Here is a 22,499-nt window from a genome sequence, read left to right on the forward strand (position 1 = left end):
AAAAATATTTACCAGCCCTTTCGCCTCTTTCATTAATTTGAAACGAACAATTATGGCGTGAAATCTAATAATCTGTGATTTCATTTTTTTGAACAAAAAGGGTATGTTACTTATTACATTCACTTATTTTAATTCGCAGAACTTGCATTGCAACGCAATTACGCACATTTCCACTCTCTATCTCTTATCGCCTTCTTATTTCCAATTCTTATATACCTAGGCATGATTATGCGATGTATATGCCTCTTAAAAATATCCTTGTTTCATTAAGAGTGTGTGGTGAATTTCTAACGTCAGGTTATGCTTTTCACGTTGTTTTGTAAAGTGGTAGAAAATGAACTTGAATTTCCTTGATTTCCCTCTTCTTTTAAAATAGATACTAGGTGAAAGGGATATGTACCTCGTCGAAGGTAAACAATTCTCCTTTAAAGTGAAGCCACTCGAGTCAGAGGCAAGCCAAAGGTTCCTCCAATTCACCTTGGATCAAAGAAAGTCTTCTTCTTACCCTACCCTGATTCAATTCGACTTGTCATATGATGGTACGTATGATGGAGGGACCACAAGCTACATACTTTGATCTGAAAGTCTAAAAGTCTTCTAATTCCGAAATTTTAAAACAATGTCTAGTGCAACTTGGTTGACTTCTGAGAAAAAGTAAGACTGACAAATGTCAATAAAGTACGTGTTCCTTTGCAGGAACTTGCGATCCCCGTTTAAAATTTGTTTAACAAATTTTAAAGGGATCATATTAAAGCTATCCACATGTAATAACATTAATGCAATTCTTCATTTTGCGGATGACTATTATATGTGAATTTCACCTCAATTTGAAACTATTGACGATCAAAATTTTAAACAAAGAAAATATACATTTTGAGAGGATAACCTATTAATTATGTTAATTAGCTTATTGTAATGGGGTTTTAGGAATAATCTATATGTATAAATCATACTTTAATTTTGTCATATAATGAATAAAAACAAGAAGAAGAATATAAAAATTGTTCAAAATTATGACAACCAAAACATAACATTTTATACATTTTTCTTTGGCATAAATAATCTTAATAAGGAGCATACAACGAGAAAGATTTCGCATTAACCTTCGCGAAAATTTAAGCCCATGATGAATAACTGAATACCGACTATGATGAATAAAGCATATACAGTATACAAAAGTAAATTTCATTGAGGTACAGTGTATTTCAAACATAATCATATTTAATGATAAATTTAGTTAAAGCTCAAGATGTATGTGTCATGTGACACACTTCTCCCTTTCCTACAGTTAATACCTTCATATTCGATATCTCTACACAAGTATACAATTAAGTGACAGTAGATCGGGTATTTTGAAGAGTGCTGTATACCTCAAGTAATAGAAGCGACCCCTCTCCATAGCATCTTTTAAAGAGTAGCCATTATAAATATTAGTCTTTTAAAGTTGTTTGCTAATAGACCAGCCTTAAACTGGTAACACTCTGTTTTCATGACATTGATCGGAATGGACCTAGCTTTTTATTAATTCACCAACTCACTTCTGTTTTGTTTTTTAAATAAATGGTACGAAAACAGCAGCAACAACAAACGTAGAAACAACACCGGCAGTAGGTGCAGCATTCTGTCCCATGGATGCAGGATCAACGCAATCAGGGTTAGTATCCGATCTATAATAAATATTTTTTTCAAAGAGCAGGCTGAGTTCTCAATCTTTGTATTACGGTTTGGAAGAATGCCATAGTAGAAGTGAGGAGCGGTAGTATTAACATAAATATTGTTAGTAGCAGAAGTTGTACTGGAGGTAGTACCAGTAGTGGTATTGTCTTCAATTTTTTTTTTTTAGTATCTGAAAGTCTGAAATCTAGAAAATCTTTCCAAGACAAACAATTTGTGGCTAATTTCGGCCCACGCCGCGACTGTTCATTAAAAGCCTGCTTATCCAGGTCAAATTCATTTCTCATTCTCTTGCATTTGCTATTATATTTATGAAATGATTTTATATTGTACAATTTCGAAGAGGTAATATTTATTTCTCCTCTGGGGCAGGAAATTAAAAAATATCAGGGACTTCTTGCCTAAGCAGAATACAATTTTAATTCTTAAATTGTAGTGCACCGGATGAACAGAAAGTGACAGATGCGAATATCCTGAACCTAGCAAGGCTTCTAACAACTGATCTTTGGAGCCCTCTTCACGTTGCTCTTAGCATCGATTACAGCGTCGCTGAAGGTATCAGAGAGAAGTATAGAGAGATAACTGAGCAGTACATACACCTCCTTCAAACATGGAAAGCTGCATCAACTCGGACTATAACGGATTTAAATGCGATCCTCATAAAGGCAGGAGCAGGAGGATTGGTAGACAAATACTTGGATTAGGTGTAAAACCAGAAAGAGAAAGTTAGAGACAACCAGAGAGAGAGAGAGAGAGAACGAGAGAGATAGGAAGGAGGGGGGTGGGGCGAGCCGAAGTGAACAAGAATATAATAAATCCTTGTCACACACCTTCCCCTGTAATACTCGGAGACCCCGTTATAGTCAGATGCCGTCAAATAACAACATAGAATGAATTGACAGTTGTCAGCAGAAACACATTATTATCCATAATTGTTCGTCACAATGTTGTTAACGATCAATAGTTATGAAAGTTTGGCCTTTTTTCTTTTACTTGTTTTTTGTTTTGTTGTTGTGTGGTTTAGGGGTCATTGTGTTTGTTTTAGAAAGCAAGTTCGTACAGATACAGAGTGATTGTTCCAAGATATGTACATGAACATGAATCTTAATGAATACCGCTCATTTAACACCGTATTATGACTTTCCCCTTTTTGCAGAAGTTCCGAATGGTCGGTTTAAATTTAGATGGGATGAAAGATCTTAAATTATATAATTTCGTGTAAATTCTACCTCGCCTACAAATCGTAGAGATTTATGTTGTTATTCCCACGATCAACCCGTATTAATGACAACTTCCACATACATATGTATACTCTACTAATGATTTATTTTTTCTTTGTCGTTTTTTCTCCCTTAAAGGTACTATGTCCCATTTGCAGGCCCAAAAAATTAAAAGGTTAAATTCCAACGGCATTTGAAAGATAATACTAATTTAGAACTTTCCTAAAAAAAGTGGGGCTTGCTTGAAAATGTCTTCAAGTGGGAAAATAACGACTATTCGTTGTCGAATCGACTTAGGAGCTATAGAGCCAATAAGTAATAGTCTTGATTTTCAGACCATTGTACCGAATGGTCATACGTTTTATGCTGCGGCAAAGATTCAATCAGTTTAATTTTGGCCATCACAAGAAGTGGGCTATTGATGTAAACAAATGCTCATATACTCTTTACAGCTCACTTTATGTATGTTATTACCAAAGAAGAAAAGAAAGCCAGTCAGTCACTCAATAGTGTCTAAAAGTGAAGTCTAGCAAGTAAACGGGATTCCTGCACATTTCTACAGAATTTGAGGTTGGCTGCAAAAGGGACATAGTACCTTTAACTTATGTTTGAATAAACCTCTTATAGGTATAGACCTGTTTTGGAAACGCCCCCTCTCAAAAAATGAAATGGAAGCTCTTATTACCAATCATGTGAAATAATATTTTTTTGACTGAAGCTTATAACTTAGGATATAACAACTTTTGTATTAGCTATAGGAGCTAAACATCATAACAATTGTGTAAGTAGCCTTGCTTGTAAAAATGTATGTATTGTTTTATATTTGTTACGTTTTTTGTTTCGTGTAATACTCATTCTGCATCCCTAACGTGTTTGTATATATGATTTGTGCACAATTTTAAGAATCTACAATGGGCGGTATTCTAAAAGCTCACTTTACTTTCTTTTTAGGTCTTCAAGTTAGTGAGTGGTAATATAAATCCATTCAGTATATTGAAAGCTTACTTAACTTTCCTTTTAAGTACTCCAGTTAAGTGAGCGTCCTTAAAAGTGCCCCTCCCTCTTTTTAGCCCATGTCTACCAATCAGATGCGCTCTATAAAAAAAAGGATGTAAACGCTAGCCAACTTCAACATAGGAAATTATTGTAGTAAACCAAAGCCTGTGAAACTTGGTTTCAAAGGGCCATGTGATAATGTGAATTCGCTTAACTTGAAACAACCACCAAATGCTTAAAACTATAAATTACACCGCTTCGTCGTAATGACACGAATAAGGAAATTCTAATTTAATCAGACGCTTCATCCTTGCGATTGAACCACATTCACGTAACATGAAAGTACAGTAAAAGAACGTAATGTCCTTAAACTGCGGAGGGCACTTAGGTGCCCTTTCAGAATACCGATTCGCTAATAGACCAGTTCATAGTTAACACATGTCCCAAACGACCCCGAATATCCATATATCTACAAAATAGGAAGAAGTCAAGTCCCACTTTGTACATTTTGAAATAATCACTCCTACAGTTATGGAGGTGCTACATAAACATCCTTTCTTTCCCCTTTTCAAAGAAATTACTTCCATCTGTGTATCATGAAGTGCACTGCTTTTGCGTAAGTGAATAATAATTACAAACATAACTTTCATGAGCACGTATCCAGTATTTTCTCTACGTGTATTTCACAATTCAGTCTGCAATTACCTTTATCTGCTCATGCTCAGACTGCAACTATGAACTGGCTAATCGAGCGCTAAGATATATATGTATAAATATATTGCCAAAACTGGTCTATACCTTTAAGGACTACATATTTTTTTCGTAATGTTTCTATTTTTATTTCGTTTCTACATAATATGGTATACTTGTGAATCGTTATTTTGAACGTAAACATTTAAGGGTGTTTCTCGTTATGTGATATAATTTTGATTGTATATAATGCACAATTCAACAAAATACCTTTTAAATGTTATTTGACATCTGAAGTCTAAGGACCTACAGTTATATTCATGAAGTTGAACAGCAACATTTCTTCCACATTTCTGTCATGCATGTTCTGAAACAAGTTAACTGTGCTTCAAACGTTATGTTACTCATTTGTGTATATTATCATAAAATGCAATCGTACTTGGCGTAAAATATCGACGAATGTGATGCCGCAATGAAAAATAAAGACAAATTTCACTTTATCTTTACGTGCTTCCAATGGAAATATTCGGATATGAAAATATGCGTATACCTAAGTTACATACATGTATATAAATATATTATTCTATTTATATTTACCACTATTGCTGTTTTCCATCTGTACAGTACACAAACTACAAGCACTGCTTTTTAGTGGATCCCACACATTTCCTCAGAAATTAAGAATTTCTTGTAATAATTTTGTTATGTGCAAAGTTTATTTGTACAGTTTCCTGAAAAAATGAATTATGTATAAAAAAAGGAAATATCTTTGTTTACCTTTCTGTTGGAAATGAAATAAATATGAATATGAGTATATGAATATACATTATTTACTGTATAGTTCCATATTCATAGTATATAATGTTAAACGCTTTGTTCGTATTTTCTTGTTAGATATGTTAATCAAACATTAAAAGCGTTTTGTCATATAAGGATAGATGAATACTGATATGAAATATTGCAAATATTGCAGGGAAATACGTCACCTTGGCGTAAGGGAGAAAGTATGGCCTCTCTATATATTCGTAGATATTTGCAACAAACTATGAACTATAAAGGAAATTATAAGCATTTGAAAAAAGAGTGTTCTAACCTTGTACATAAATAATTGTAGGGTGGCACGATGCCTAGTGCCCTTTCGTTTTTCATTTGAATCATATACCTATTGTAAATTTGACATCGTCTCTGAACTTATTGATTTATGCTGGGGAAAAAATGTTGGAGTCACTCAGATGAACACATTAGATTAAGTTAACCTTCATTCAGGTTTAAAAAGCTTTGTCGTACTTATTTATTAAATAATTCATCGAATGTCTTGGTTACTTAGGATTGGCACAGTTGACTGTGTAAGTGCCTGCACAATATTGTAGGTACATGTATGTGCTTCTTTGTGTAATTAAGTTTCTGTTTTTGATTGAGATGACTCTGTATTTACTTGGTATTTGTTATTTTTCTAGGGTCATTCTCGCAATAATCTGTTTTTCTACTGGTCCATACCATATTCCATACTGTATTTTGTATAATTGTTTGGATGTTTTTTTATGGTTATGGTCAAATACAATATCTTGAATATTGTATGACCGTTTCCGAACATTCAGAAGCCACATATTCTATCTTGGTGTTTCTGTATTTGAATAACGAATTGATTATTATAGTTCTTTTTAAGGGTTCAATTCCTATTGGGTTATGTAAATATAACAAATACCTTATACCAACCAAAACACTGGTAACGTTTCTAATATTTTACTGCTGTATAGTGCATAACGTGTATACTTGAAATGAATACGCTTTACAATGTTATCATGCCATTATCTATTTGCCATATTTCGTATATCATAGACGATGCATCGATCAAACAGATTCATGACTTTACAACTTTGTGTAAATTCATGGCGATGCATTGCAACATTCAGAATTATATATTCTGTATTGTATAGACATTAACATTATTCTTCCATTTGCACATACTGCAGGAAACTGCATTTTCATTGTAAAGTGATATTGTCATAAGGTAACATAATTACAAAGACTTACATGGCTTCATTTGTTTAATATTGTTCAAATTAAGCCATTGAAATTGTCTATATATTTCTAAAAGATGTCTCAACACTCCTATACTATTTACGTTGGTTTTTTCTCTTTTGATATGATTGGCCTATGTTTAGTAGCTTCACATCACGTGTCTCTTTTTATAAGGGTTTTCTAGTGCTCCAGTAATGCTGCAGCTCGGTGAAATGCAACGCCTCGTTTTATCAAATGTTGCAAGAAAAGATGTCCACAGTTTTAAAAACAATATTGGTTGTGAGAAATGGATTAACTTTTAACCATGTTTCGAGATTCTCTGGATATAATAGTCTATATCTTTAACGGCCTACTACATAGAAACTGTATGTAAATTGTTGGTTTCACTGGTAAAAAAGTGTAAAAGAAAGGGTTATTCTGAAGTGCCTTTTAAGTCTTATTTCATTCAGGTTGGCCATGAAAAAAGCAACACCTGAGATCTGCAGTTACACAATTTCATTTGTTTGTAATTTTAGAGTAGACACGTCTTGACCAGGTAATTGACAACAGGATCAACAGCTTTGGGCTAAGATTATGTTGAAGTTATGCTTTCTTTCAAAAGTATTGCAATTGCATAGCACAGACTATCATGTACATATTTAAAAACTTTCGATAACACCCGTACTTTCTCAATAATCGAACCTTCATTTGGATGATTTTAGATAAAGCACGTGATATAAAACATACATTATGCAAGTATTCCTAAAAGACCTTTATACAATAATCTGTATTGTTCAATTGTATGTTTCCGATTCGGTGTAAATATACAGATGTTAATGTAAATAAGTGAGTAGCTTAGATCACAATATTTTAAATGTGAAATGTATAAAATGCCTAATTTTCTTCGTGACATTCGTTACATTTACACAAGGAAAACTTAAGGTAAAGTGATCAATTCATCAGAAGTAAAACCATTAAGATGATAAATACACTACGTGCATGTATAATGCCAATTTATATGAAATGAATGGATATTTTAGAGCTATTTGTTAAGAATTGCAAAGAGTCTATTGTTTAGAGAATGACAGAATGTACATAGATCTATATGTCTATCATATCGAATACAACTATTATGGAAATAGTTATTTAGTATTAAATCTATATAACTTCAATAATGGATGGGTTAACTGAGAAACTTAGATATCAAGTAAACAATTAACATAGTTGTCATATATAAATATATATATATATATATTATAAATATACTTACATCATCCAAAACGATCTATGATTTGTATGAGTGCGTATTCAATGTGAATTAAGTGCGGGAATGTGCGCGCGCGCGCGTGTGTGTGCGCGTATGTTTGTGAGTATTTGTGTGTTCAATATTCTGTAGCTTAGTATGCCATCGCTTGTATAATTATAAGTTACATTCTTTTTATGCACCTTGCCATATTGTTAATGTGTGTATTTAGTTGACTATAAGGCCCCGCTCACAAGCTTAGCTTCTAAAGGGGTCTTAAAACCATTCATTTTATGATGTAATCAAGTTAATAGGATTATGTTGATTAATGTACTATTACCAGTCTCTTTTTTATGTAAACGATTATATCTAGTTTGTGTGGTTTTGAATAGAATGACCTTGAAGCAGTGATCAACAGCAGATGAGCTTTCCTGAGATACAAGGACAGTGTGTGAGTGTGTATGAGCCATCCACTGCCTCTGTTATGAGGACTGAGGGCAGCAGACCTGAAAGATAATAAGCAACATGTGTGCAAATATCACTGTATTACTATGAAATTCATACAAATATAAATTACCATCCCTTTATAGTCGACCATGTCGATTTCCCACTCTCCCTCTCAATATCTGTAACATTTTAACCAAGTGCTGTCTTAAAACTGCGCCATTAGGTGCTAAATTTCATTAATATTTTGTATTTCTGAATTTTGTACTTCAACAGGTTTTTTGTATTACATTTACTATAACTAGTTTCAAAATGGTACTTTATAAACAGTAAATCTTTGATTTTCACTGGATAACTATCACTTTTTGCTGAAATGTATGCACTTAGTCATTTTTTCATTCATTGAAGTAATCGACAAAGTAGTTTTGAGAATCTGTCTATTTTAGGCAATTCAAGCAAGGGAGCTTCTATTGCATTTGATTGACTTATATTTGTTTTTTTGCCGGTTTTACTCTTTTACAACAAATGACATACCGGGAAAGGTATTGTAATCATGTTACAGCGTTCAAATCAGATGTATTTGCTGGATGTTTATTTGTTTACCATGAGTTTAAAGGTGATACAAAGTTTTGGAAAATTGGCTGAAAGGGATTCTTTAGATTTAGATGCTCCTGTGGATGTTTTATAAGCACTAGAAAAATTAGCCCCAACACTTCTGCATTCGAGACAAATTTAATATCAAAATTTACCGGTGCTCCCGGTAAATTTGGATAAATTTCAAATAGCGCTTTAATACGGCCATACAATGGTAGATGCGACCATGAAAATCTCGGAATATGTAGTTGTGATATATAATTTCCAAATCGGAATAGCCAATTGGTCGATTTTTGTCAATAAACATTGTTTTATGACCTAATTAATATCTTGACCTTGAGAGGGAGCTATACAACATAAAGAGTTTATTATGTATAATTTCATAACTTTTGACTCGATTTCAACCGCGACAACGATCACGGAATATAGTAGGATCGCATATGCTTCCAATATGTTTATTTGAACCAAATTGATGACCCCATACCAAAGCTTTGTACTACCTTTAAAAGATAATGGTGAAAATAGTGGAACTAATTTCTTCACAGGAATGAACACATACCCCATTATTATTAAAATTAAAATTTACCTGCAGGCAAAAACAATTTCTCGCTTAATCACAATCAATAAAAAATGATTTGTTGACTTTGACTTCTTAGTTGCTACATTTATAGAGTACCGAAGCTGGGACATCAGAAAATTCTTTTTTTGGAATTTCTTTATGTTTTCTTCATTTTCTGAAAGAGCATAATGTCCAATTGTGGAAAGACAATGGAATATGTTAAGTATTGGCTGAAATATAACCATCTGATTAGATTTCCTATAGGAACTCGGAGTTATATTGCTCTGGCTCATAATGTTACGAACCAGAGCAATATAACACTGAGTTCCTATAGGAAATCTATTTATTCAGATGGTCGTATCTCAGCCAATACTTAACATATTCAAATGGTTTTCAACATGTGGACATTATTTTTGATGCTCTTTTAGAAAAATGAAGAAAAAAATTGAGAAATTCCAAAAATAGATTTTTTTTTTTAATGATGTCACACTTCACCGCTCTATTGCAAAGCTGTTGTTATCAGTACGTTGTCCTCTCGATATCTCTCTCCCTGTCTTTGCCTCGATGCTCTCTCTCTCTCTTTCTCGTCTCCTTGTTCTCATGACACAGTAAATTGCAACGTTTTAACGTATCATGTGAACAAGCCTTTAAAGGCCCACTGCACTAGTTATAGCTTCTTGCGCCCTCTATATAACAAACAACGCATAATCGGTGATCATTGGTCCCCCATGATCCTCTTTTTCTTATGTTATTTGAGAGCTGATTTGATGAGATAGCCACCTGTCCAGTGACCTTGCAGTGTGGTCTAATCCCTCCTCTACACTTGTACTGATGGGCTTTAAACATATCATTTGTGCAATGTGTCTGCATTCATAATAATGTCACATTTGACAGATGTCCGGCTATTGCTTAAACTCCCTTATGTTTTCCTTTTTGAATGCATTTATGTTTTTATAATATATAAACCATGTAGTGCAAAGTCGGTGTTTGTAAATATTGTACAAGTGTAAAATTTTATGATAGCGATTGTTTTCTGTGTATACGTACAAAGTCACAAGTATAAGCTTTCGTGTCATTTCCAATGGTCTACCATTTGTACCTAGAAACAGGACAGTTATCAAACAAATTATGATTGATGATGATTTGTTTCTTTTTCTTGAAATAATTCTAGAGTACTTATGATCATAAAGTCACTAGTATTTATTCCTTTACTTGGTGAAAAAAGGAAATTACAAAATAGGTAATTTTGTGGTAAATGATTATCAAAGTAAAGTTATTTGACATTTCATGAATTTTAGTTTCCTTCGTTCTTTTGTTAAGGATTTCATGAAAGGAAGTGAAGTGCGGTGCAAAAAGATATTTGGTTGATGGTTATAGAACTGCTTGTTTGTTAAATATCAGCCAATAGATTCATTTGTTACAGAGTTGTTTGATTGGTAATTACTTGATTGGTTGCAGGCGCGGATCCAGGATTTCTTGGGGGGGGGGGGGGCAAATTTGAAATCATGTGAGCCAAATATATATATTTATTTTATTTTATTTTATTTCTGCATTTTTTTCAAATAAGATATAACTAAATAACAAAGAACATAATATACATGTCAAAATGTTGTTTTTTTTTTTACATAATATATGTACATATAATAACAAAACTTATTATTTCCATAACAATATTATCATAAATTTAAAGTATTATCCGAACTATTCTGTTGGAAAAGTGCAGGAGACCGCAATCATAAGCAAAGCTTGACAAGGATGGCGGCCTAAAAAAAAAAAAAAAATCATGTGAGCCAAATATTGGTACGTAGTGGTGACTAGATTTAATTGGTTAAATATTTGCCTGGTTGAGCTATTGTTTGTTAGTTAACTAGTTGAATGATTGGTTGAGTAGTTTATTTGTTAGTCGGCCTATATAGATATATTGGTTAAATGAATAACTAGTGATTGGTTACTGGTGGAATGGTTAATCGAGGTGTTGTGGACTAGTGGATAAGCCACCCGACTGCAGATCACAAGGTACGGGGTTCAAGTCCCGATGCGGCTCTAATGTCCTTTAGCAAAGACGTTAATCTACATTTGCACTCTCCAGCGCTAGTTACTTTGGCAGCTCGGCTATAATCAGGGTGATATGTGTAAAGCGCCCATTAGTGTCAGAGAATGACGGATACCGGTGCTATATAAATAACCGTATTATTTATACAAAAGTGAGCACACACACACACACACACACACACACATTTGGGTAGCCTTTCATCGGATATTGATTGATAAATTAGACCTATAATATAATAATTTTTATCTTTGTTTAATACCGGCAAACGTTAATGTCATGTCATAATCATACTGGCTATAACCTGTTCCATGTTGTCTCAATTTTGAACGGGGTGACGTTAGATAAAAAGCCAGAAGTTCATTTTTTTCTTTGCACAATACTTAAATGTTATTTATGCCTTTGGTTGAGCATATAGAAAGTAAAACCATCCGGTGTTTGATTTATCCCTCTCTACAATTCATTCCACTGATAACGACATTTTATTTCTTCTCGAAATGAAAGAGTTCAATACTTTGTTTGACTAGTTGTAAAGAGATAAGCCATGAAGTCTCTTTTACTTCGTAAATTTTGTTTTGTCACAAACTGAATAACAAAGAGGATTCATGGAGTTTACACACGCACAATGGTACACCCTTCAATACTTCACGCGATGCAAAAACAGGCGCCACATTATCAAAAGGGGAATTCCAAAAGAATTTAACTCTAAGAATACCAGGCAGAATAATGTACGGGATTTACGTGTACAGTGTCTGTATAAAAGTGCTGTAATGGCACAGTATGGGTTATGATCGCAAAATTGTGCATGAAATCACATCCAAGCATGAAAAAACACAATTGATCTACAGTAGACTTGAAAGGTGTTTTGCACTATTTCCAAACAATGTACATATTTGCCTTTCATGATGGAATCATAGATAATAAAGTACGGTAACCTTTTACTGAGATGCAACATACATCAAGTAAGCTGGGTAATAAATAAGTTCAGAAGGCTTTAATTTGCTTAATATTGACATTGGTATTTGACGAAGGGAAAAGACGTTCTTCACTGTGAACAGGTCAAAATTCAAAAGCATTTGCAACAATCGGCCTATTTACTACAATACTTAGCAGTGTTGAGCACAAAACTTTCCAAAGTGAATGTATGTAACCATATTGACCATTGAAGTGGAAGAAGATGACTAATGCAATAGTGTTTAAAGTGATTAAAATTGTCCATGAATTTTCACACGAGTCTGTTACATTGTGTGTAATATATGCATTAACAATTTTAATCGAGGCAATGCCGTGATAACCTCAATGTCATATCATATGAAATTAATGTACCGGCAGGCGCGTACGCCGGGGGGGGGGGGGGGGGTTAAACCCCCCCCCTTTGGTTTTTTTAATGTGTGTATTTAAAAAAAAAAATTATGCCAAATTATTAAAATTATGCCAATGGCTGACCTAAAACAAGTGCCCTTACCCCCCCCCCCTTACGGAGCAAAATGTCAAATTTTCAAACTTCGAGACTCCCCCCCCTCCCCCCAAAGAAAAATGTCCTCTTACCCCCCCCCCCCCCCCCCCTCTTGAAAAAAAACCTGCGTACGCCACTGGGTACCGGAATATAATCTTGCAGCTCAATGGCTGCAAGAAGCCTGGGTGCATGGAGTGGGTGCAGACGTCGAATTATATCGATAGAAAACACATATTCAGTCAGGGAAGGAATATCTTTCTTCCACCGTAATCTATTTAATCGTGTCTACAATGGTACCGAGTTTTACGGGTCAAACAAGAAATGCGTTCATGAGTTTTTACCTGTAGCTTTAAATAGAATCTTCCCACTAAATGCAAAGTCCCGAGCAATTTTGTTGGCCTTTCCGTCCGAGGGGAAGGGGGGGGGGGGGAGAGCCTGTTTTGATCCTTTCTGCCTTCTCAGTTCGATATTTAACTGTGCATCGCGGTAAATAGGGATACATAATTGACAAATTCATGTGTACCTCAATCCGGCGAAGCAGGTTAATGTTTTGAGAAAAGCCTTCTAGGTGGCCTAGACTGGGACTGAGAAGTAATGCCTTACTTAAGGGCACTTCTACACCGCGTTGGCTTCTTTTTAACAGGGACTTGCATAAATAAGACAATAGGCATGCACCCTCCATGTGCTACAATGCAACGGATAAATACGGTTGACTTGAAATAATTCACCATCATTATCTTCAACTCCATTATATGACGGCCATAACCATTTAAATACTGTATGCTCCATCATCGTCATCGTAGTTATCATATCAGTCCGATATCAGTCGGACATTTGTCCCAAGCTTCACTGCATTTCTATTACCAACCATATACTTAGTGCCATAATCAGCGTTAATATTTGCTTTGTTCATGAGTAATTAAATTATCAAAGGTTAGGAATCAGCGTGTTCCACGCATAGTAAGTAATTTAATTTCGAGATACGTCATTAGGCGGCAAATGCTTCTTCACTACAAATTGTGTCATGAAAAACATGGAATGTTTCTTCTAATTGGGCTTGACGCTATCCCTCCTTGAAAATATTTCGTCGTAGTTTCACGTGAATGTGTGTCTCCGTGAAAGAGACGAACAGAACAAACATTTCCACCATTTATTTTAGAGTGAAAGGGAAGGGAAGGGGTTGTTAAAAAAAATGCACTCGCTTTATAATTATTGAAACGTCGATGATTGCCAAAAAATAGAAAAATAAAAGAGGAGGAAAGAGCGAGGCTAACAGTGAAATAGGAATAACAGATATACGAATAACGATTTAGTTCACTGCACAGGACTTTGGAACGTGTTGGAAACGATATAAAAAAAACCTGTACATTGCGAAAAAAAAGGGAACCCAGCGTGGTGTATGTGTATGGTTATGCCTGTGACACGCAAAATGCAACGGGACTATCTGCTACACGAATTTGACAATTTTAGATTGTTAATCGTAATCGTAACATTCCGAAGTCGAACGTTAATTAAGAGAGAAGAAGAACATTACAAGGAACTATGCTAGATTACGATGTTTGGTAAACAGGTGCTCCTTCAAGTATGGAGGACAGAAATCAACATCTTCACGAGGCAGGATTGAGGGGTAAAATCAAAAGCTTCAGAAATCTGCTAAGGAAGGGTTATAACATATAACGGACATACAAAGATGGAAACACACGTTTACAATGCGGTGAAGAAACGCCATAGAACCTTCATTAAGTATCTCATAAACCAAGGTGCTGAGATAGAGAAGGGGAATAATGACGGTTGGACTGCATTACACAGTGCTGCTCAGAAGGGTCATCTTGATGTCACCATATCTCTCATCAGTCAAGGAGCTGAGGTGAATAAGGGAGATAATGACGGCTGGACTGCATTACACGTGGCTGCTCTGAAAGGTCATCTTGATGTCACTAAATATCTCATCAGTCAAGAAGCGGATGTGAATAAGGGAGATAATGAAGGTGAGACTGCTCTACAGATGGCTGCTTTCAATGGTCATCTTGATGTCACTAAATATCTCATCAGTCAAGAAGCGGATGTGAATAAGGGAGATAATGACGGCTGGACTGCATTACACGTGGCTGCTCTGAAAGGTCATCTTGATGTCACTAAACATCTCATCAGTCAAGAAGCGGATGTGAATAAGGGTACTAATGAAGGTGAGACTGCTCTACACATGAATGCTTACAAAGGTCATCTTGATGTCACCAAATATCTCATCAGTCAAGGAGCTGATGTGGATAAGGAAGATAATGCAGGTAAGACTGCTCTAAACAAGGCTGCTTTCAATGGTCGGCTTGATGTCACCAAATATCTCATCAGTCAAAAAGCTGATGTAAATAAAGAAGATAATGCAGGTGCGACTGCTCTAAACAGTGCTACTTTCAAAGGCCATCTTGATGTCATCACATATCTCATCAGTCAAGAAGCTGATGTGAATAAGGGAAATAATAAAGATTGGACTGCATTACACTATGCTGCTTTCATTGGTCATCCCGATGTCATGAAATATCTGATCAGTCAAGGAGCTGATGTGAATAAGGGAGATAATACCGGTAGGACTGCACTACACAGGGCTGCTCAGGTGGGTCATCTTGATGTCATCACATATCTCATCAGTCAAGAAGCTGATGTGCATAAAGGAAATAAATACGGTTCGACTGCACTACACATGGCTGCTCAGGAGGGTCATCTTGATGTCATCAAATATCTCGTCAGTCAAGGAGCTGAGGTGAATGAGGTAGATAATGACGGTGGGACTGCACTACACGAGGCTGTCATTAATGGTCATCTTGATGTCATCAAATATCAAATCAGTCAAGGAGCAGATGTGAATAAGGGAGATAATGGCGGTAGGACTGCACTACATGTGGCTGCTCAGGAAGGTAATATTGATGTCACCAAATATCTCATCAGTCAAGGAGCTGATCTGGATAAGGAAGATAATGCAGGTAAGACTGCTCTAAACAAGGCTGCTTTCAATGGTCGGCTTGATGTTACCAAATATTTGATCAGTCAAGGAGATGAGGTGAATAAGGGAAATAAGACAGGTTGGACTGCATTACACATATCTGCCGTTAGGGGTCATCTTGATGTCACGAAATATCTCATCAGTCAAGAAGCGGATGTGAATAAAGGAGATAATGCCGGTAGGACTGCACTACACAAGGCTGCTCAGGAGGGTCATCTTGATGTCATCACATATCTCATCAGTCAAGGAGCTGATGTGAATAAAGAAGATAATGCAGGTGCGACTGCTCTACACAGTGCTGCTTTCAATGGCCATCTTGATGTCATCACATATCTCATCAGTCAAGGAGCTGAGGTGAACAAAGAAGATAATTCAGGTGCGACTGCCCTATACAAGGCTGTTCAGGAGGGTCATCTTGATGTCATCACATATCTCATCAGTCAAGGAGCTGATGTGAATAAAGAAGATAATGCAGGTGCGACTGCTCTACTCAGGGCTGCTTTCAATGGCCATCTTGATGTCATCACATATCTCATCAGTCAAGGAGATGAGGTGAATAAGGGAAATAAGACAGGTGTGACTGCTCTACACAGTGCTGCTTTCAATGGTCATCCCGATGTCATGAAATATCTGATCAGTCAAGGAGCTGATGTGAATAAGGGAGATGATTCCGGTAGGACTGCACTACATGTGGCTGCTCAGGAAGGTAATATTGATGTCACCAAATATCTCATCAGTCAAGGAGCTGATGTGGATAAGGAAGATAATGCAGGTAAGACTGCTCTACACAGTGCTGCTTTCAATGGTCATCCCGATGTCATGAAATATCTGATCAGTCAAGGAGCTGATGTGAATAAGGGAGATAATGCCGGTAGGACTGCACTACATGTGGCTGCTCAGGAAGGTAATATTGATGTCACCAAATATCTCATCAGTCAAGGAGCTGATGTGGATAAGGAAGATAATGCAGGTAAGACTGCTCTAAACAAGGCTGCTTTCAATGGTCGGCTTGATGTCACCAAATATCTAATCAGTCAAGGAGCTGATGTGAATAAAGAAGATAATGCAGGCGCGACTGCTCTACACAGTGCTGCTCTCAATGGCCATCTTGATGTCATCACATATCTCATCAGTCAAGGAGATGAGGTGAATAAGGGAAATAAGACAGGTTGGACTGCATTACACATATCTGCCGTTAGGGGTCATCTTGATATCACGAAATATCTCATCAGTCAAGAAGCGGATGTGAATAAGGGAGATAATGCCGGTAGGACTGCACTACACAAGGCTGCTCAGGAGGGTCATCTTGATATCATCACATATCTGATCAGTCAAGGAGCTGATGTGAATAAAGAAGATAATGCAGGTGCGAATGCTCTACACAGTGCTGCTTTCAATGGCCATCTTGATGTCATCACATATCTCATCAGTCAAGGAGATGAGGTGAATAAGGGAAATAAGACAGGTTGGACTGCATTACACATATCTGCCGTTAGGGGTCATCTTGATGTCACGAAATATCTCATCAGTCAAGAAGCGGATGTGAATAAGGGAGATAATGACGATTGGACTGCATTACACTATGCTGCTCCGAGCGGGCATCTTGATGTCACCAAATATCTCATCAGTCAAGGAGCTGATGTGGATAAGGAAGATAATGCAGGTAACACTGCTCTAACTAGGGCTGCTTTGAATGGTCGGCTTGATGTCACCAAATATCTGATCAGTCAAGGAGCTGATGTGAATAAAGAAGATAATGCAGGTGAGACTGCTCTACACATGGCTGTTTTCAATGGCCATCTTGATGTCATCACATATCTCATCAGTCAAGGAGATGAGGTGAACAAAGAAAATAATTCAGGTGCGACTGCCCTATACAAGGCTGTTCAGGAGGGTCATCTTGATGTCATCACATATCTCATCAGTCAAGGAGCTGATGTGAATAAAGAAGATAATGCAGGTGCGACTGCTCTACACAGGGCTGCTCTCAATGGCCATCTTGATGTCATCACATATCTCATCAGTCAAGGAGCTGAGGTGAACAAAGAAGATAATTCAGGTGCGACTGCCCTATACAAGGCTGTTCAGGAGGGTCATCTTGATGTCATCACATATCTCATCAGTCATGGAGCTGAGGTGAACAAAGAAGATAATTCAGGTGCGACTGCCCTATACAAGGCTGTTCAGGAGGGTCATCTTGATGTCATCACATATCTCATCAGTCAAGGAGCTGATGTGAATAAAGAAGATAATAAAGGTGCGACTGCTCTACACAGGGCTGCTTTCAATGGCCATCTTGATGTCATCACATATCTCATCAGTCAAGGAGATGAGGTGAATAAGGGAAATAAGACAGGTTGGACTGCATTACAATTATCTGCCGTTAGGGGTCATCTTGATGTCACGAAATATCTCATCAGTCAAGAAGCGGATGTGAATAAGGGAGATGATTCCGGTAGGACTGCACTACACAAGGCTGTTCAGGAGGGTCATCTTGATGTCATCACATATCTCATCAGTCAAGTAGCTGATGTAAATAAAGAAGATAATGCAGGTGTGACTGCTCTACACAGTGCTGCTTTCAATGGTCATCCCGATGTCATGAAATATCTGATCAGTCAAGGAGCTGATGTGAATAAGGGAGATAATGCCGGTAGGACTGCACTACACAAGGCTGCTCAGGTGGGTCATCTTGATGTCATCACATATCTCATCAGTCAAGAAGCGGATGTGAATAAGGGAGATAATGCCGGTAGGACTGCACTACACAAGGCTGCTCAGGAGGGTCACCTTGATGTCATCACATATCTGATCAGTCAAGGAGCTGATGTGAATAAAGAAGATAATGCAGGTGCGAATGCTCTACACAGTGCTGCTTTCAATGGCCATCTTGATGTCATCACATATCTCATCAGTCAAGGAGATGAGGTGAATAAGGGAAATAAGACAGGTTGGACTGCATTACACATATCTGCCGTTAGGGGTCATCTTGATGTCACGAAATATCTCATCAGTCAAGAAGCGGATGTGAATAAGGGAGATAATGACGATTGGACTGCATTACACTATGCTGCTCCGAAAGGTCATCTTGATGTCACCAAATATCTTATCAGTCAAGGAGCTGATGTGGATAAGGAAGATAATGCAGGTAACACTGCTCTAACTAAGGCTGCTTTGAATGGTCGGCTTGATGTCACCAAATATCTGATCAGTCAAGGAGCTGATGTGAATAAAGAAGATAATGCAGGTGCGACTGCTCTACACATGGCTGCTTTCAATGGCCATCTTGATGTCATCGCATATCTCATCAGTCAAGGAGCTGAGGTGAACAAAGAAAATAATTCAGGTGCGACTGCCCTATACAAGGCTGTTCAGGAGGGTCATCTTGATGTCATCACATATCTCATCAGTCAAGGAGCTGATGTGAATAAAGAAGATAATGCAGGTGCGACTGCTCTACACAGGGCTTCTCTCAATGGCCATCTTGATGTCATCACATATCTCATCAGTCAAGGAGCTGAGGTGAACAAAGAAGATAATTCAGGTGCGACTGCCCTATACAAGGCTGTTCAGGAGGGTCATCTTGATGTCATCACATATCTCATCAGTCAAGGAGCTGATGTGAATAAAGAAGATAATGCAGGTGCGACTGCTCTACACAGGGCTGCTTTCAATGGCCATCTTGATGTCATCACATATCTCATCAGTCAAGGAGATGAGGTGAATAAGGGAAATAAGACAGGTTGGACTGCATTACAATTATCTGCCGTTAGGGGTCATCTTGATGTCACGAAATATCTCATCAGTCAAGAAGCGGATGTGAATAAGGGAGATGATTCCGGTAGGACTGCACTACACAAGGCTGTTCAGGAGGGTCATCTTGATGTCATCACATATCTCATCAGTCAGGTAGCTGATGTGAATAAAGAAGATAATGCAGGTGTGACTGCTCTACACAGTGCTGCTTTCAATGGTCATCCCGATGTCATGAAATATCTGATCAGTCAAGGAGCTGATGTGAATAAGGGAGATAATGCCGGTAGGACTGCACTACACAAAGCTGCTCAGGTGGGTCATCTTGATGTCATCACATATCTCATCAGTCAAGAAGTGGATGTGAATAAGGGAGATAATGCCGGTAGGACTGCACTACACGAGGCTGTCATTAATGGTCATCTTGATGTCATCAAATATCAAATCAGTCAAGGAGCAGATGTGAATAAGGGAGATAATGGCGGTAGGACTGCACTACATGTGGCTGCTCAGGAAGGTAATATTGATGTCACCAAATATCTCATCAGTCAAGGAGCTGATATGGATAAGGAAGATAATGCAGGTAAGACTGCTCTAAACAAGGCTGCTTTCAATGGTCGGCTTGATGTCACCAAATATCTGATCAGTCAAGGAGCTGATGTGAATAAAGAAGATAATGCAGGTGCGACTGCTCTACACAGTGCTGCTCTCAATGGCCATCTTGATGTCATCACATATCTCATCAGTCAAGGAGATGAGGTGAATAAGGGAAATAAGACAGGTTGGACTGCATTACACATATCTGCCGTTAGGGGTCATCTTGATGTCACGAAATATCTCATCAGTCAAGAAGCGGATGTGAATAAGGGAGATAATGCCGGTAGGACTGCACTACACAAGGCTGCTCAGGAGGGTCATCTTGATGTCATCACATATCTGATCAGTCAAGGAGCTGATGTGAATAAAGACGATAATGCAGGTGCGAATGCTCTACACAGTGCTGCTTTCAATGGCCATCTTGATGTCATCACATATCTCATCAGTCAAGGAGATGAGGTGAATAAGGGAAATAAGACAGGTTGGACTGCATTACACATATATGCCGTTAGGGGTCATCTTGATGTCACGAAATATCTCATCAGTCAAGGAGCTGATGTGGATAAGGAAGATAATGCAGGTAAAACTGCTCTAACTAAGGCTGCTTTCAATGGTCGGCTTGATGTCACCAAATATCTGATCAGTCAAGGAGCTGATGTGAATAAAGAAGATAATGCAGGTGCGACTGCTCTACACAGTGCTGCTCTCAATGGCCATCTTGATGTCATCACATATCTCATCAGTCAAGGAGCTGATGTGAATAAAGAAGATAATGCAGGTGCGACTGCTCTACACAGTGCTGCTTTCAATGGCCATCTTGATGTCATCACATATCTCATCAGTCAAGGAGATGATGTGAATGAGGGAGATAATGACGGTCGGACTGCATTACACTATGCTGCTCTGGAAGGTCATCTTGATGTCACTAAATATCTCATCAGTCAAGAAGCGGATGTGAATAAGGGAGATAAAGAAGGTGTGACTGCTCTACACATGGCTGCTTTCAATGGTCATCTTGATGTCACGATATCTCTCATCAGTCAAGGAGCTGATGTGAATATAGGAAATTATGCAGGTTGGACTGTATTACAAAAATCTGCCTCGAGGGGTCATCTTGATGTCACTAAATATCTCATCAGTCAAGAAGCGGATGTGAATAAGGGAGATAATGCCGGTTGGACTCCACTGCACAAGGCTGCTCAGGAGGGTCATTTTGATGTCATCACATATCTCATCAGTCAAGAAGCTGATGTGAATAAGGGAGATAATGCCGGCAGGACTGCATTACACACTGCTTACAAGGAGGGCCATCTTGATGTCATCAAATATCTCATCAGTCAAGAAGCTGATGTGAATAAGGGAGATAATGCCGGCAGGACTGCATTACACATTGCTTCCCAGAAGGGTCATCTTGATGTCACCAAATATCTCATCAGTCAAGGAGCTGATGTGAATAAGGGAGATAATGCCGGCAGGACTGTATTACACATTGCTTCCCAGAAGGGTCATCTTGATGTCACCAAATATCTCATCAGTCAAGGAGCTGATGGGAATAAGGGAGATAATGACGGTAGGACTGCATTACAAATTGCTGCCTTTGCCGGTCATCTAGACGTCATCAAATATCTCATCAGTCAAGAAGCTGATGTGAATGAGGGAGATAATGACGGTAGGACTGCATTACAAATTGCTGCCTTTACCGGTCATCTAGACGTCATCAAATATCTCATCACCCAAGAAGCTGAGGTGAACAAAGGAGATAATGATTGTATGACTCCTCTACACCATGCTGTTCAAAATGGTAGTCTTGATGTCGTTAAAGTCCTTCTGGCAGGAGGAGCACTTTCTGACACAGGAGACATTAATGGGTGGACACCTCTACACCTGTCTTCATCCCTAGGGTACCAAAGCATCGCTGACTTATTCATCGACCGTTCAAATTACAAGGTAAAATAATAAAAAACACTTCATGTCGAATTCATCTACCTTGATGTATTTAATACATGCATGTAGAATAACAAGTACTGAAATTCATTAAAGCGAATATTAGTCATATTAGGCTACCTTATTTGTTCAGACTTGACCAATTCGATTTTGTTTAGCCAATAATAACCATACGTAATTATAACACTAGTTAGACTTCAATGCTGTTTTGTATGTACTTTATAGATACAATTTTTGTTTAAAATGAATTTGAATTATTGGTTTAATTGATCGCATGGCA

At 37.5% G+C, this 22,499-nt stretch overlaps 1 protein-coding gene across 1 annotated transcript; it reads left to right on the plus strand.

Moving 5' to 3' along the window:
• Positions 1–14,482: 14,482 nt before the first annotated feature.
• Positions 14,483–22,025, plus strand: LOC105437372 (putative ankyrin repeat protein RF_0381). Its single transcript, XM_030988145.1, has 8 exons — positions 14,483–14,541; positions 15,871–16,004; positions 16,176–16,246; positions 16,478–16,895; positions 17,169–17,335; positions 17,765–17,929; positions 18,146–18,226; positions 21,987–22,025. The coding sequence occupies exons 1-8, from the start codon at positions 14,483–14,485 to the stop codon at positions 22,023–22,025; spliced, it is 1,134 nt and encodes a 377-aa protein (XP_030844005.1).
• Positions 22,026–22,499: the final 474 nt, after the last annotated feature.

This window comes from Strongylocentrotus purpuratus, unplaced genomic scaffold (genome assembly GCF_000002235.5).
Source record: "Strongylocentrotus purpuratus isolate Spur 01 unplaced genomic scaffold, Spur_5.0 spur5_scaffold_17, whole genome shotgun sequence".
Classification (NCBI taxonomy): Eukaryota; Metazoa; Echinodermata; class Echinoidea; order Camarodonta; family Strongylocentrotidae; genus Strongylocentrotus; species Strongylocentrotus purpuratus.

Coding starts and splice junctions, on each gene's coding strand:
- LOC105437372 (XM_030988145.1), top strand. CDS start 14,483: ATGTTTGGTAAACAGGTGCTCCTTCAAGTATGGAGGACAGAAATCAAC. Junction 16,247..16,477: donor CTTTCAATGGCCATCTTGAT/GTCATCACATAT, acceptor CAAGGAGATGAG/GTGAATAAGGGAAATAAGAC. Junction 17,336..17,764: donor CTTTCAATGGCCATCTTGAT/GTCATCACATAT, acceptor CAAGGAGATGAG/GTGAACAAAGAAAATAATTC.